Source organism: Nesoenas mayeri (genome assembly GCF_963082525.1).
Source record: "Nesoenas mayeri genome assembly, chromosome: 8".
Classification (NCBI taxonomy): domain Eukaryota; kingdom Metazoa; phylum Chordata; class Aves; order Columbiformes; family Columbidae; genus Nesoenas; species Nesoenas mayeri.
In genome coordinates this window covers 15,970,903-15,987,578 of record NC_137554.1, presented here as the reverse complement: position 1 = coordinate 15,987,578, position 16,676 = coordinate 15,970,903, and the positions used below count along the sequence as shown (strand labels likewise).

General features: G+C 36.7%; 1 protein-coding gene across 2 annotated transcripts in view; it reads right to left on the bottom strand.

The window, feature by feature from the left end:
* Positions 1-1,683: 1,683 nt before the first annotated feature.
* The window catches only part of NTNG1 (netrin G1), a gene marked incomplete at both ends in the record, with an annotated part of 146,851 nt that continues 131,858 nt past the window's right edge, over positions 1,684-16,676 (bottom strand). For both annotated transcript variants that reach the window (XM_080348839.1, XM_080348840.1), the window contains one exon: positions 1,684-1,910. In XM_080348839.1, the coding sequence (XP_080204965.1) occupies positions 1,684-1,910 (227 nt within the window). The remainder of the gene's footprint in view (positions 1,911-16,676) is intronic.

The following is a 16,676-nucleotide window of genomic DNA, read 5'->3' as shown; positions in this document are numbered from 1 at the left end:
CCTCTCTATTCTTGTTATCCTTTTCTGTCACACACAGTAATTGGCCTAATAAAAGGCAGAAACAAGAATTTATTACACCTTGGGCAATACTTGAAACAAACTTTATTTGCTGGAGCAGCACTTTTTATCTACTCGCTGCTGTATATTTTGACATTCCTTCTAAATATTAAATTTAACTTTATTAAAAGTTAAATCTTGGCACTTTTTTTTTTGTGATTGCTGCTGTTTTTGCAGTTTCTAAGGCAGACTAGTACATATATAAACATATTTTAATGAAGCTTTTGGAGAAACAATATAAGCTGTGGCTATATTTGCTTCACTGCTGCCAGAATCTACAAAAATGGTATGAATTAAAGACCAGCTTCTGTAATACTGGGTAAATTAGTCCTGGAATAATTTCTGTGATGAATTGAGAGAACAAAGATGAGAACTATTCAACTCTTCATATCTTTTCCAAGCTTGGGATTTGATGAGATTTTCCTCAAACAAATGATGCCTTTTACATTTAAAATAATTTGCAAAAACAATGATGGTAGTAAAAATAAAACCAGGTTAGATTGTCATGATGTAATTTCCACTGTTGAATCTGTTTTTCTTCCACATAGCACGTGGTTAAATGATCAAATTTATGTTTGTTTTCTAAAAAGGCCTTAAGAAATAGCAATACATCTTCCTGGAACTGTTTATGCAGGAATTTTTATTCTTTGAAATCTTCCAGTGTTAAAGCAACAAGAAAACATTTAGAATGTCCTTTGGTGGAATATTATTACACTCATTATATATGTAAACTGATATTCTTTGATGCCAGCACGTTGCCCATACAGAGAAATCTCTGCACAATTAAATGAAACAAAAAATAAAAGGACTAAATAAAAAGTAATATTTTTCTCTTATCTGATTAGAATTAAATACATTAACAAATTGTCTGGTAACACAAATAGGCAATAATACAAAAAATCTACATTGTACATTATTTCAAGAAAAATAACTTCATTTGAATACAAAAGGATAAATACACTTTTTTCCTATAGTCACTCTTGTACAGTAGGTGAACACAGCATCTCCCTGATGCAGTGCTGCTAAGGTATACAAGGATATGACTGGCTTGAGTGGTACTCGGGAGGCTGTTACACATGTGCATCACTAACATCAGACAAAGAAACCTTTCAACCAACAAGGGTTACAGAGCAACGTTCACTAAAGCACAGGTTGGAAAGGATTTGGGGATTGAAGCAGGCCAATATGGCAGCTTTTACAAGATTTCCTTATACCCACAATGCACTGACAGCAAAGAATGCCTTTATTTGGTCGGTCCACACACTGGGCGGAGGTACAGCGCCGCACCGTATAGGAGTAGCAAACGTCTTTTAAATTCTCTTCCCATCCTGGGGGCTGTCAAAGCCGGTTCAGTCCTGTGCAAGCTTTGCAGCCAGCAGTGGTTTGACAGAATAGGCAGGTGCCAACTTGTCTGGAGTCAGAGGTGAACAGTCTTGACTCAGAGCCCCATCCGTAACTGATTAATATGGCTTAGTTCAGTTCGGCCCTCTGATTTTTGTATGTGGTTATTTTTTTCTCTTTTTGCCTTTTTAAATTTCAGTAGCAAACGCTTGGATTCTGTTTTGTTTTCATGTGGCACGTTCATTTGCAGCAGTCTGAATGTGATGCCATCATCCATAACAGAGTCTAGCACGGACAGAGCCCCGTTGCTCCCAGCAGAGCAGTCAGCAGCAGTAGAGGCCCCTGTGATATTGCTCCCTGGCCAGAGTTCTGGCCACAGCCTCCTGGATCCCTTTCACACTTCAACTTCTCGCATAAAATGCCCGTGTAAGCTGGAGGGCACTGGCATCGCACATTGTTGATGCATGTTCCTCCATTCTGGCAATGCAGTAGTTCGTTGTCACATACATTTGCTGCAAGATAGCAGGGAAGGGAGGGAAAGAAAAGCAGAATAAATATAAATTCCTCTACAGGAGAAAATTGATGTTAAAACCAGAATTTAAACACTACCTCCCCCTTCTTCCTGAGACATGGGAACAGGAGATGTAATTTTTTTTAACACTTCAAGTCTGAATTTTTTATTTTATTTAATATTGGCTCATCCTTTTTAATTTTAAGATGTGTTCTTGAAGAACCATATCATTCATTTCAGACCACTGACTGTAAGAATATTAATGAATTAATAATAGTAAGGATTATTAATGAAATAATATGAATATTTATTTCTGCCTAGTACCAGTGTCTGCATACCTGTGTCTACTGGAACTGTAGTTGGTTGTGTTGTTATGTGAAAGGGACAACGTATCTACAGCTTTTGGAAAGCATGAATAGTGGTTAAAAATGCAACATGGCTTTGCTGAAGCAAAAAGATCTGTATGAGGAGGCAGGGGTTCATAATCAAGAACTGCATATATTAATGATCTGAAAAAATTATGCAAAAAAGGGCAAGCACAGGCAGGAAGTTCAGCATGCTATTCAATGGGGATTATATGGTATATATGTATGAAAATAAAAGATAATGTTGTTGTTTCCATTACAGATCAAATATTCTTAATTAGAATTGCTCCTTTGGTACAAGGGTAACTGGCTTCTTAAAACTATCTTAGATATTGTAGTCTGATATAATAATTTTGGAAATCAGATTTGACAAAAGAGTTAAGAGAAAGTAAGATGGGCAAAGTTTTTAGAACTGCATAATGTTGTCATATTTGAAAAACTGGCGACTTTACTTTGTATTACTTAATATCAATTGAAATACTTCACTGGGTAAAGATATAGAGAGATGAGGAACATACTACTTAAATGTGTCAATCTGTGTTTTATTCCAGGTGGTATCACTAGTAGAATACGTGCTCAATTACAGCTCTCTCTTCCATAGGAGTGGTGATTTTAGTAAAGTTTTTACATGTACTATCTAGGCAGAATGTAACAGTAAAAATTTTCCCTCAGGGAATGAAGGAAAGGGTTAATAGGTCTAGAAGCAGACGCAACATTGTAAGCTGTTTATGCATACCTTAGCCTGGCAATACCTTAAATAATTAAGAACAGGGAAAATATTGTCAATTTTACTTTAAACATTGTTACTTGTTGTTAGAAGAAAGTACAGTTTCATGAATGGTAATTTACTTATTTTTAAAAGCAACCCAAATAGTATGAGAACTAAAAGCAGTCCGGGTTCTTAAGTGATGCAATTCTACATAAATCTATACAGTTTTGTGCACCAGCAACCTTACTGGCAATCTCATCTGTCCTGACTTGCTTTCAGAAAATTAATTTTCTTACTCTAGAACAGGGGTGTCAAACTCATTTTGGGGCCACATCAGCCTCGGGGTTGCCTTCCAAGGACCGAATGTAATTTTAGGACTGTATAAATGTAACTACTCCCTCCTTAGAAGGCAACCGCAAAGCTGATGTGGCACAGGGAAAAATTAGTTTGACACCCATGGTCTAGAAGGACTCTCTGACAACTTCTTTCTAATGTTCTGCATCCAAGTGGGTGAAATAATAATGCAGTATGTTAGAAACTTGTACATGCAATTGAGAGAACAGTTAGATATTTTTTTCAGTGATTTCTTTAGCAAAGTTTTTTTACTAAGTACTACGAATTTAAGATTGTTGTCCAGTTTCTGAATCGTAATGTCAAAATTTGAATACTAAGGTACAACAAAACCCACATATTATTGACAGCCATATGTCTGTATCTTAACACTCTCTATATACATTACAGAAAAGTGTTTACATTATGTACAAGAAACAGTAAATCATCACCAAATAAATGTGATGAGATAAACAACCCAGAAAAATATACTGCCAACATGCCAAAAAAATTAACTATATTTTAAAAGTTGATATTTGAGTTACATCTCTTATAATTGCGGATGCATAGCCTTAGAGCTGACTTTATTATTCATATTGTGCATATTTAGCTGTATCAACATGCAAAATCAAAATACTTTATCTGATGGTACAGCTACTGAATCTGCTTGTTCTAGACTGCGCATTGCTGGGATGCTTCCTGCAGTTCAGGCAATGGTGACGTATCTGTCCATCAATACTGACCATTGTTTGCCTTGAATAACTGGGTGGAAATAAGTAGTTAATTACATACCACTTCTTAAACAACAAATGACATATTTCACTTTGTGTTTCGCCCTGAATAAGTTACCCAAATTTTTCCAAGTATTCAGTAAACCAAATTTATTTTCCAATAACTTTCCTCTTTTAAAACTAATTTTGATAATTATAGCCTCTTATTTTATGAGGCCATCAGCCCAGCTTCTGATCTAGAGTTGTGGGGTGCTGGATAAGCCTGGCTGAAGTTGTGCTGTGCTATGTGCCAGCTGTTCTCCTGACATGCTGGTGGAGGCTGCTATCAAATGCCTCTAATCATTGCTGTCTGCAACATCCTGGGTACAGTGTTAGAGTTTAAAATCAGCCTATTTATTTCCTCTTCATTACTCCGGCATGCTTTTAAAAGCTTGCCCGCAGAAACATTAAAGTAAAAAAGATCTTAATGGTCTCAGCAAGCTACTATGCAGCTGAAAATTCTGGAATTGCTAAACTTCTGTTGTCACAGCTTTCCTCTCTTTATTTTAATTCTTGTATCTCCTTCTCTTGCACACACACACGTACACGCATACATGTGTCATGTAGGTAGCAATTGTGGTGATTCGGAACTTAAATGAAGTTAAATTATCAAAATTTTCTGAAACTCCATTATTTATTTTTTGCCAATTTTGTTTTAATTTTATTCTGACCAACTCTAATACCATTTCCAGCTTCCCGAAAGCATGGTCAGGATTACTTTAAAAACTTTAATATTAACTAATTATGTTTACTCAGTTTAGGAATTGGATTAGTTATAGCTTATGAGTATAGCACATCAGCAGCATAAAGAAAAGTACTTTCACTGGAGCACTTTGACCAGAATTTAAAACAAAATTTATGCCTTAAACAAAAGTAGTCGGCATGCTGCCAAGACAAAAGCAAGGCAAGTATATTAACTGTTGTTATGAAAATTAACAATGTTTCTAATATTACCAGAGAATTTGGCTAGGATACATGTTCTAACACAATTAAGAAGTGGAGAAGGCAATGACCCAGGAGCTGCTGGGCAGTGCAGGAAGATCCAGGATCTTGCAGACCCCTTGCTCTGTAACCCAAGGAGAGCTGGTGCGGGGGTGCAGGCAGGGCTGGAGGGCAAAGGCAGCAGAAGCAGCGAGCCAGGCAATTCAGGGCTTTCCTGCCCCTTGTGCCCCTCCTGCCTGCCATGCCCTTGCCCCTTCTTATACTCCAAGCCCTGCAATGTTGCCTGCACTGCTGAGAGATGTTGAACCAGCTCTGCCTCATCTTCATTATTAAAAGCAACCATAATGAAAAATTAGTTTGAATTAATCTGAAAAGCATCAGGTATCAAGTTCTGATCAAAGAACAAAACATGGAGAAGTGATGCAAGTAAAAGAACGAATTCTGTAGTAATTGTACACATCTATTAAGATTTGTGTGGCTGAGCTAGTTGTGGATTTCCTGGCAGATCTTCATTAATTAGAAGATATGACATCAAACCGATCATTTAAGAAACAAAACAGAGATATCTGATTTGCTCTGGAGAGCCTTGCAGGCCTTTTTGGGGTATATTTCTGAGCTTAGTCTCCAGGTCTGTGCTACTGTGGGAAGTTATATATTTAAAGTAAAATAAAGGAAAATTATAAATGTCATTTTCATAATTCCATTTAAAATCCAAGCTATGGTCTAAGTATGGAATCCTTGAAACACTATACAAAGGAGACAGAAAAAAGCCACATGTAAAAATGAATAGCTGTTTGAAGCTTCTCTGTCCTTGGGGTAACCCCTCACCCCCCAACCAACACCTTGCAAACAATGTCCTGCAATTATTAAGAATTATTATTTTTAATTAAAATGTAAACATATTTTCCAAAGTAATCATTAATAAAATATTGAAGCTTCTTTTTTAGGATAAGACCTCTATGAATGATGATGAAAGATGCCTTCTCATAAGTCACAAAATATTCTTCATTTGTAATTCCAAAGTTGTTACATTTGGTAATGGAATATAAACAGAAAACAAGGGGAAAATATCCAGTCTTTCAACCACCTAAAGCAATTCAAGGGGTAAGTGATGTTCTACTGTTTCATAGAATTGATATTGGGTATTCAATGAAGTGTGTTAAGAGTAGCTTAGTTGTTTGATAAATGTCGACTTTCATCTTAAATGTTCAAATCTGAGTAATACATGAAAATTTCTGAGTCTGGCAAAATTCAACTCTAATACCTTTGCAGCTTCTTGAAAGAAAAGAGATGGACAACTGTGGCTGATTCTGCACATGCACAGGTCTTCTGGTCTGCCTGCTGCTCAGACAGAAGCACAATACGCTACTGGACTTAAACATAGCTTCTTTTCTCCTACTGTCTTTCCAGAAAGCCATCCAGGAAAGGATAAAATACATTTTGTTCCTTTCTTTGTGCTACCTTAATTTTTGTACAGCTTCCCTACAGTAGCATCTTATTCAGTGGGGGTTAGTCACATGAATAAGAAAAAAAGGACAGGCTATTCACCTATAAAATAAAAGAAATGAATGTATTCAAAAGGACACTTTTGTGATCTGGGATAGGTGGTGTTCACTTCCTGAATCAAGATTTGGATTTATTATGACATTTTCATTATTATAGGAACAACATAAAGACCATGAATGATAAAGTCACAGAAAGAAAACATTTTATTAGACATCCTTGCTTCTTTTCTTGAATTCAATAAATGTTTTGTATGACCTTTCTCATCACTGTTTTTCTTCAGCATGTGTTTTGGTATCATTTAACAGCCTTGTTTCTCTCTCTCTCTCTCTCTCTCTCTCTCTCTCTCTCTTTCTTTTTAAAACCATCTCTTCACTTCTCTCCTCTTTGTCTCCCAGATCATGAGTATTATAGTCCCTGGACAGGTTGGTGGGTTGACAGCTCTGAATCTATTACACAACATTTTGGTCTATTCTAAAGCACTGATGCAAGCTTTGACCCTACTGCTGCAGTGAATTTTTCACACTGTTCATCAGCAGTTTGTGTGAATGGCACTACTGAAATCATGAGGATTTTGTGACCTTGGATTCCACCTGGTGTTCATAACTTTGAGAGCATGCAGGTTGAGTAGCTGAAGAAATTATTCTTGACTGCATCTGTTTCCTTGGTACTTCTTATCTAGTAAAGAATGTGAATTCATTTATGTGGAAGTTTTCAGCACACATTCTACACATTCTAACAGAATATTCTGTCTCGGCACAGGAAGTGAGTAAAAAACCAAGCACAGTGAAACCCATATTTTCAATAATGATGTTCATAGGTAGCTTCAATATATGCAGTGGTGGTCTATATATAGACTGTGTGAACAGCACATTGAAGGACCATGAAAAAATGAGGAGGTTTCATCTCGCTACATAAAGAAGTTCAGCATATTGAGGCCAAGCACAAGTGATTTCTTGTCAAATACAGAATTAGTTCCTACGAATAATATAAAGATTCTGTAACTATCAGGCATTATTCTCTAAAAATGTGGTCACTTAATAAATGGTAAAAACAATTACTGAATGAAATTGCAACAAATGAGGAAGCTTGTGTGTATACCTAATAAGAATGCAGATATTTACGCATACATATAGCAAACATGCACAAGGAAACCTCTGCAGTTGTGAAGGTATTAGTAATATTTTCCCCATAATTTTTTAAATAAACATTAATCAAATTGTGGAATGCAAAACACTTAGGTCTCATTCAAATGCAAAGGTTTAAAATTGTTTCCGGTTGTCTGAGAATATAAGTGACCACAATAAAAATATTTTGAAGTTGCCAGAGTTAACAACAACAAATTATTTCCATTATTGAAAACAATCCTAAAACCACAATATGTGCTTACTGTGTGTTAAAGATCTCTGTGTGGAGCTCCGCTGACTCATAAGATTTCACCCATATAACATAAATGTTAGGAATGAACATACAAGGGCATGGGGAAAACTTGCGAGTAGTCAGGCTTCTGAAAGCAGCTGTCATTTCCTCTTACAAATAGTGTTGCACAGCAAATGACAAAGCAAATTTTTGTACCTTAAGTATCATATTAATTTGCATAATCAGTGGTAATAACAGAAGTATCATATTAATTTGCATAATCAGTGGTAATAACAGACTGGGAGGTTTTGTCACTTAGATTTCTCCCCCTGCCTGTCTCCAAATTAGATCTACTGTTAGATTATTGTTAGATTTTTATTGTTACCAATTACAGTTAGTGCCAAATAGTTTTTAAATGTGTTGCTACCACAAATACACGTCAGTGTTGATCAGACTTCTTCAGTGGTTTTAAATTACAGATGTACCTGATAAGAAAAGCAGCTATTGCTCTTTTAAATGAGATATTCATAATGACTTTTTTTTTTTTTTTTTTTTTTTCCAGTGATGCTAACTCAACATTTGCTGTAGTGGGATCAGGAAGACTGTCTTAGAATACTGTCAAATCAAGACGAGGTAGATGTTCTGATTGCATGAAAGGAAAACTGGTTTGTGCTTGTCTACCAAGGCACATTCTGAAGTTAGGACAAAAAAAAGCAGTTTAGACAAGTACAAGCCTAAAATGTATCTTACTGTGTCAAAATGACAAACATTAATGCCAAGATCTCCAGTGCAAAGTTGAAACAATGTTGTGATTAATTATATTGCCAACAATACAAAGACAGAAACATTGACCAGGTGAGAGTAGTTTCTAAAGGCAGACATCTGCATTGTGACTTGTCTTGGCAATGCCCACTGGAGGCACAATTGAAATAACGCTTGATTTTTTAGCAAACCAGTTTTATTAATTTATCAGGGAGTAAATGAATAGGTGGCTAATGGAGGTGCTGTATTTGCTGAAAAATTCTGGTAGAGTTTTTACGTTGTTTGCCTACATGTAATTTCTGTTCCTTCTGCACAATTCTCACTACAAAGCTAAGCCAGTTCTAACCAAATTGCAGAAAGAGCCTTCAGAGTTTCCACAAGAAGATGCAGAAGCTGTTCAGAGTTTTCCCTCATGCCCAGCCACAGAACGGATGGTGATTCCTCTTTCCTGTAAATAGGTACCAATTTATCCCAGCATCCACATGGGTACGCTTAATTGATTACGCTTCACTACTGAAAGAGCAAAATCCTCTACAGAACAAATTTTATTTTAACCATGATGTATGGATACGAGAGGCAGAAAGTTACCCTATTTCATGGATTGTGCCTGTATTTTCTCAGTTTCCATCTCTATTCTTAATCTAAAATATTTGGATTTAATTAATAAAAGATAATGAGAAGAAGCACACCAAATCTGTCACAGGGACAAGACGGAGAACTGAATTTGGAATTGATACTTGTGCATCACAGAGAAGCCATAGCAGCTTTGACAGAAGCAACACAAGATTGTGTGTTAAAATGGTTGAAAACAAATCCAGATTTAGTTATCTAAGAATTATGGCTGAGATAATACCTTTCAATCTTCCTCAGTTTCAGGAAATGATAGATTAGCCTTTCAGTTTTCTGATTTTGATGGTTCCAATTTTACACTTCTCCAAAAGGAGGATGATTCCCAAAGTGGGGGAAAAAAAATCCCCATTCTTTTTATTGCTTTGCTTATAAAGAAGGACCACTGAATTGGTATGACCCTCATCATATTTTAGTATGATCTCAGGAGAGCAATAAGCTACATCTTAGCTTTAGTTACTCCAAAGGGACTATGTACTCGCATCATTCATATTCCACTTACAAAGCTGTAAGCTGCACTGCCATTATTTCTAGGTTCCTGTAGATAAATGAACATTATTACATGATCTGTCTTCTCTTTCCTTAACTACGAAGAGAAGCAATGAATCTACAGGTTTGGGGGTTTTTTTGTGTGTGGTGGTGTGGTGTTTTTTTTTTTTGTCTAGTGTCAACAGCAAGGTCAGGGTTTGGATATAGCAGCCTTCAATAAAAACTAGCTAAGCACAAAAACTCAGATACAGAAGAAGTGGTCATCAAAAGGCCCTGTGAACAGTTGGAGGCTGAGATTTGGTTCCCTAAATATAAGTAGCTACTGCCATGAGAGGTGCCGAAGGGCATTTCAGACATTTACAGGGAGCTGGCAGGTATGTTGTAAGACCTGTGAGAGATTTTGGTATGTGGGAGTGGTGGCAGGGGTCTGCCAGGGGTGTGCCTGTCTGTCTTGGGTGGCTGTTGGGGTCCTGGCTTTGCCTGAACAGCAGCATTTTCAGTTTCATGCACAGCAACAGTATTTTCTTAAAAGTTCCCAAGAACTATCAAACAGAGCTGCAACAAGTATCGCTTCTACATGGCATGAAAAGGCAGAAAGCCTGGAGAGCAAACCAAAGCAGGAGCATGCAAAGGTCAGCAATTCAAATATGTGATTATGAGTTATATAAAAGGCTGAATGTTCTGTACCCTTGGCTGCTAGGCTGCTTGACTTGCAATAACGTTTTGGACACTAAACCCCACAAATAATTTGTTTTCAAAGATAATAGTTCCTCTTTCTGCCATTCTTCCCAATTAATGCTGCATTGAAGACTTTTGAAACTCATGAAATAGCTCCACAAACTTATTACTTTATTTGGCAGCAAAAATAGAGAAGATGATCACAACTGAAAATAGTTCCTAATGATTTGGGGGATTAGAGTTATTCTAATAATTATTTCACTTTTTTTTGGGGGGGGGGGCGGGGGGGTTGGGGAGAAGGGGAGAGAGTGAGAGAATGTGCTGGTGGCTTCTATTAATAATGACATTAATTCCACAGTAGTACTAATCTGAGGACATATGTTGGATATATTGTTATTCCTCAAAACAACGGCATGGCCCCAGATCCCGAACTTCTTTTTAGACCCAACTTAAAATTATTGCAGAGAGCTGCTGGGTGAAAATATCAAGATTAAATTGTGATCTTATGTTGTTTAATGGCAGTATTTTTAAAAATTTATTCTCTCCTAATTTTTTGCTTCCTAAATACAGGATGTTTCAAAAAGATGGACTCAATTTGAAAACACTCTTTCTTTGAAATCGGGTTCATCATTTTGAAACACCCTGCAGAAGATGCATTTGTGTGTGTACTCTCTGGCAATTTGAGCAAAAGTGTTCATTATGTGTTTGATAAAGAAAAGGAGGATGATGAGTTATTTAAAGTTTTTACTGTGCAACACACTGTAGTTGTTGTAGCTTAATAGCACATGTCCTGGCTTTGGCTTTACAAATGAGCTAAATTTTTAATAGTCAGTTTAGTATCACTCAGATGGAGCAAGGTTGGTTCTGCAGATTTTATTTCATATTGCTGTGTATAGCAAACATTGTGTAGAAAAATTCTTTGAATTCAAAGTAATAATTTTGCATTGTAATGGCTACTTTTAAAGCAGACTTAGTTGTATTTCTTTCTTTTTCACACAAAGATTGTTATATTCATGTCAAGTTAAACTTTGAACACTGCTATTCTAAAGTTGTGATCTAAAATAATTTGAATTTTGCAAACTTTCTTCTTGCTACTTTGTCTTAAAGCCAATTGCATGGGGCATTTTGAAAAAATAGTAGCAAAATCTACTAGAAATATATGTTATGACCAACTTCCACACTACATCAAATGGCATTTATAATGGAAACATCAGGAATCTTTAACTACACTATCAAAGATATTGAAATGGAATGGCTGTGTAACTAAAAAAAGGGAGTGTGGCTTATAATCATCCATGTTATAGGGGCCACAAGTAAAGATAAAGCCAAGTTTATATGTATCTGTGATTATATGTTCCTCTTGAGTGCATTTTTCAAAGCAGAGATTTAAGGTACCACAATAATCCTCTACTATAGGAGACCAAAACACCAATGTGCAAACTAATGGTGTAGAATCTCTCAGATGAACATTCAGAATTCATGTGAATGTTAATCGCAATGGTAAAGGCAAAAGGTAAAGATAAAATGTTTATATAGTTCTTACAAAACATACGAAATGTGAGGTGGGTTTGCTGTTGTTGTTAAAGCAACAATGCTGGGAATCAGGAGATCTTTCTGAATCTGCAGTGACTTGTTTTGAATGTGGTTGAAATGCTTCAGAGTGCTTTTGTTGCGCTAGCTTTGGAACGGGGATAAAAACGCTGCCCTGTAGGTCTCTCAAAGCTCTTCAGAGTAAGAATTGTTATTGCCAGCGAACAATTGAGAAGTTGATGCCAAGGAAAGTCAAATGATTTACCTACACTAACAAAAGAAGGGAACAAATCCAGGTCTTGTGAATCGCAGTTCTATTTACTAGATTCCGCTGTTTATTAGATAAATGCAACAGCAGAGTTGATTACTGTTTCCAAGGGAGTTTGGAGACTCTCAGCTAGAAGAAGACTTATAAACTACAAAGTTTAAAAAAGGAATATGCAATCTTGTCCACTTAAATGTTATGTGCAATTGCATAAGATGTCTAAATATTCTGCCAGTTAGAAATATCTATGTCATGTATGTACCTCCTTCTAATCTTGCAAGTCAGAACTTTAGCAGCTTTACCATGTTCCCAATATACAAATATAAAGATTTTCAAATGGTTTTTTATTCCCCCTTGCTTTAGCTTGGCCTTGAAAATTATCATCTGTTATTGTCTATTTTTAATTATTACAGAAAAATTAAAAAATGGCACTCAACAGGCAGATTCTTGTATCATAATTCCTTCCTGAGATATGCCAGATACTAATATGCTCTCCTGTAAGTGGGGTTTTAATTGGTGTAATGCTTTACTTTCCTACTCTTTTAATCAGAATATCAATAAGATGATTCAAACAGCTGGCATATAGCACTCAGCAAAAATGGGAACTAATAAATTAATGTATCAAATAATCAAAGCTATTAGCTGCTTCATGATAGTTTCCATCAACAGTATTTATTGCTACACACAGACTTGCTCTAGGTATCATTGTGCACTTACCTTCATGACAGAGCAGCCACTAGATGGGAAAAGAGATACAATAGACACTTTCCAACACAGACCTGTTCAGGCGCAGTAGTTTTTCTGCAATGTGCTACACAGATGTAACAATGTGGTAGACTTAGCCAATGTTTTGGCTGAAAAGAGTATTGGTGTGTGTGGGTTTTTTTTAAACTGACTTATATCATTCAGCAAAAATATCCAAAAGATGCTCGCACCAAAAGATAAAATAACTGTTTATCTAATTGCATTGCCTCTTAACAAAATTTCAGAGGCTCTGATTATTTGTCTTTTCAAAAGCAACACTTTGATAAGTATGCTGTTAGAATTTGTAATTAAATATTACACACTGACCAATACAAACGAAGACTGCATACAGGCAACCTACATATTTTTCACAATATTATTATGCAGGCTACTACTACTAAGTTATTGCAATAGTAACAGGATTGCACTAATCTCACTTAACCAACTCTACAGTTTTGCCATAATACAATGTAGAAAACACCTCAATAACAACAGACCTGGTTTAGACTCAGAAAGAGAGCACTCAACATTTGCTTGTTTGGGTTAATGTCTGAAAAGTTCTTTCTACACCTGTATGACCTAAAGATGATACCTCTAAATATGGATGTTATTGCTTACTATCACACAATGTTTAGATAATTCAGGATATTGAAAAGTACAGAGTTAAAAGACACTCATGAGTAAGAACTATTTCCCTCTGTGCTTTATATCTTGCATTACTTCTGATGTGCTGATTAACATATTTCTGTTAATCAACCCTGATGCACAAAGGTGTTAAGATTTAATTATTAGTGAAGACTAAAATAACCTGATATCCACAAGGAAAAGATAACTGCAAAATATTATTTCACTTCAAAGTACTTGCTTTATTTTATTTAAAATATTTTCCCCAGTTTTTAGATTTTCAAGTTGTGCCGGAATTGAAAAATAACAAAGCTATCTATATTAAACTAAACAAAATAAAATCCTTTATAATCACTGTGTTATATATTTGTAAAGATACATTGTAAACCTCATGATGAAAAGAGGTAATTGTGCTACTCAAAAAGTCTTCCATTCACACTTAAGACTGAAAAGCCAAGGCCTTGGTCATTTTCATAGGCTCCTGAGAAGCTGTGGACATAACAATGTTACAAACTCATATACTCACCTTTGGACTAGAGAAGGAAGGGTCACACAAGAAATGCTCAATTTTTATGAAAATGCACTTTTATAATGTCGTATATTCTTTTAATACATAATGCCTTTGTAGAACTCTCAGAGAAAATTGAAACGGATTTCTGCTAAATAGAATTTGGATGAAGCTCAATTTCCTGACAAGTTTACCTCTTTGGGTCCAGTCCCGTCCCCTGTCACCCCGGCTTGTGTAACCTGAAGCCCCCAACTCCTTTCACATGCTTATCCTTCTCTTTCAGCAGCCATGGCAATGGGAATCTGACTTCTCTGATCACAGCTCCTCCAGAACTGTGTGTATTCATTTACATTCCCTCCTACAGTGGTATCCAGCGTTTGCTGTGTGCCTGTGCAGAGTGATGGCTTATGGGTGACATGATATTGGAGGACAAGCAAAGGCTGTCATTCCAGGTAGGGCAGCTTTTTGTAGGACTGGTCTGTGTCTGGACCCTTGTTGGGTCAATCACTGAGGCTTAAACACCAAGCCTCCTCCTACTCCATGAAGCTCCATGTCAAGCCCAGCTACCCAGCTCTGGGTCAACCTCAGCACAAATGTGACATTTTCCACAGGAGAAACTTCAGTGTGATTTCTGCTCAGGTTTGAACTACAGGCCCAGTGAAGTGAGAGCATGAGAGGAGTGTGAAATGCAAAGCTCCGATGCTGCCTGCGTGAGACAGCATTTCTCAAGTGGTAACATGGCAGGTCTGAGTGGGATGATGGTTTTCTGAAGACTGCAAGAAAGCTACAGAATTGAGTAGCTGTTAGGCTACAAGAGAAAGATGCGTGCTAAAGGGAAGTGGTGGAAACTGGAACAGACGGGTTTGGGCCAAAGCCAGGATGGGTGGGAGGAGGTGAGGGAGGTACTCAACAGATCTTGGCTGGCTCAATGTTTTGTATTTGCAAAACAGTTAAGGTCTTCTAATGGTGCAGAGCAGCGTGGGCTGCAGCATCATCACTGAGCTGTCATATTGCCACTGAATAAAAGAGAAGATATAACTGGAGTACACTTCTTTAAGCACCTTTTCAGTTGTGTTTTAAATCAGTAATAGTTTTGCATGAACTAGCAAAGCTCTTGGGTCATTGCAGAAAAATTATAGCCGTGTATAGCTTTATTTTGATAGGTGGTGTAAATCTTGGCCCAGTTTTTCAAACCTATGCAGAAGTTATGCTGTGTACGTGCAGCCTTTCATGTTTCTCCCCAGTTGTGTACAAAACGACATGGTTGCATATGCAATTTGAAGCATTTCAAAACATTTGGCTCAAGTTTTGAGCCATTTGTGTTGCAATGCACCATTGTAATCTGTCTGTAAAGCTATGTGGAATAAGACACTTTTTCTGAGAACTGAAGCCTCCTTGCAGAGAGCTGCACTTCGCTGCACAATCTCAATGTAATGGGGCTGATTTACAGATGCTATGTTTGCCCTCAAATGAATTTCCTTGCACTAACGGCTTCAGTTTAAATCTCATTGTGGGATTCTCCTGTTCTTGAAATCAGTGGGAAGGAAGCCAGATTTTTGATCCTTGTGAGAGTAACTTGTTCTTTTTGGATGCTAGTCAGAGCTTATTGCCTCACTATCAAAATGCAGCTTCAGCTCTTTAAAGAAAGAGCTACATGTGGTGAAACTCTACTCTCCTTGGAAATGAAATTCTAAACTCTTCAAAGTAAGAGTCCTGTTTCAAGGATCTTCTGGCTTAAAAGGGAAGTTCATTTCCCATTTTTTTTTTTTTTTTTTTTTTCCCTAAACACATCAGAAAGAGAAACTTTCTAGGAAGTCTTTAGGACAAATGATTTGTGTTTAAGGAAGGGAAGGGAAAAATCTATGAAGTATTAACTATGGAAGAGCTGTAGAAGGTTACCAGGCTCTTGCCTATGTTGACAGGAGCATGTTCTGAAGGTGTGTAACAGTTTATACAAACCATTCTTAAAAACCAGAAGATTGTCTGTTGCATCAGGTCACCAGAAGCAAATAATATTGATCCCAAAATTTTGAAAAAATGCAGAAACAAATTTCTCGCTGTTACCCGTGATTGTACTAATTCAATTGCCAAGATGGGCTTGATAACTACAAGAAGGGACTATGGCAGATGTGCTATTTATGAAGAGCTCCAAGGAGCTTTGGAGGAACTATGGACTAGCAAGTAAATCTTCTGCAGCAAGCAAGTTGAAATGAAGACTAGAATTGGCAGATAGATGAATAAACGTGATGAGCACGGAAGAGTGAACTTTTTGTAGAGGAAACTAACGGTGTAAAAACCTAGTAGATGATTTTTCTTTAAAGGGATCAGTAAGTAAATGGATGCAAATTTTTTTTTAATTGAATAATCATGGATTGAATAATAGGAAACAGGGTAAGAATACATGTCAGAGACTACTAATCAGTCCTGTAACGACTGTGTCAGGACTTAATGCATGCAGAATTGTGCTAGAAAAGTGAGTGAAAAGTAATGTAATAAAGTTTGCTCATATTACAAAAGTATTGTGACTGTAAAGACTTTCAGAAGAATTTCTAAGGTTCAAGA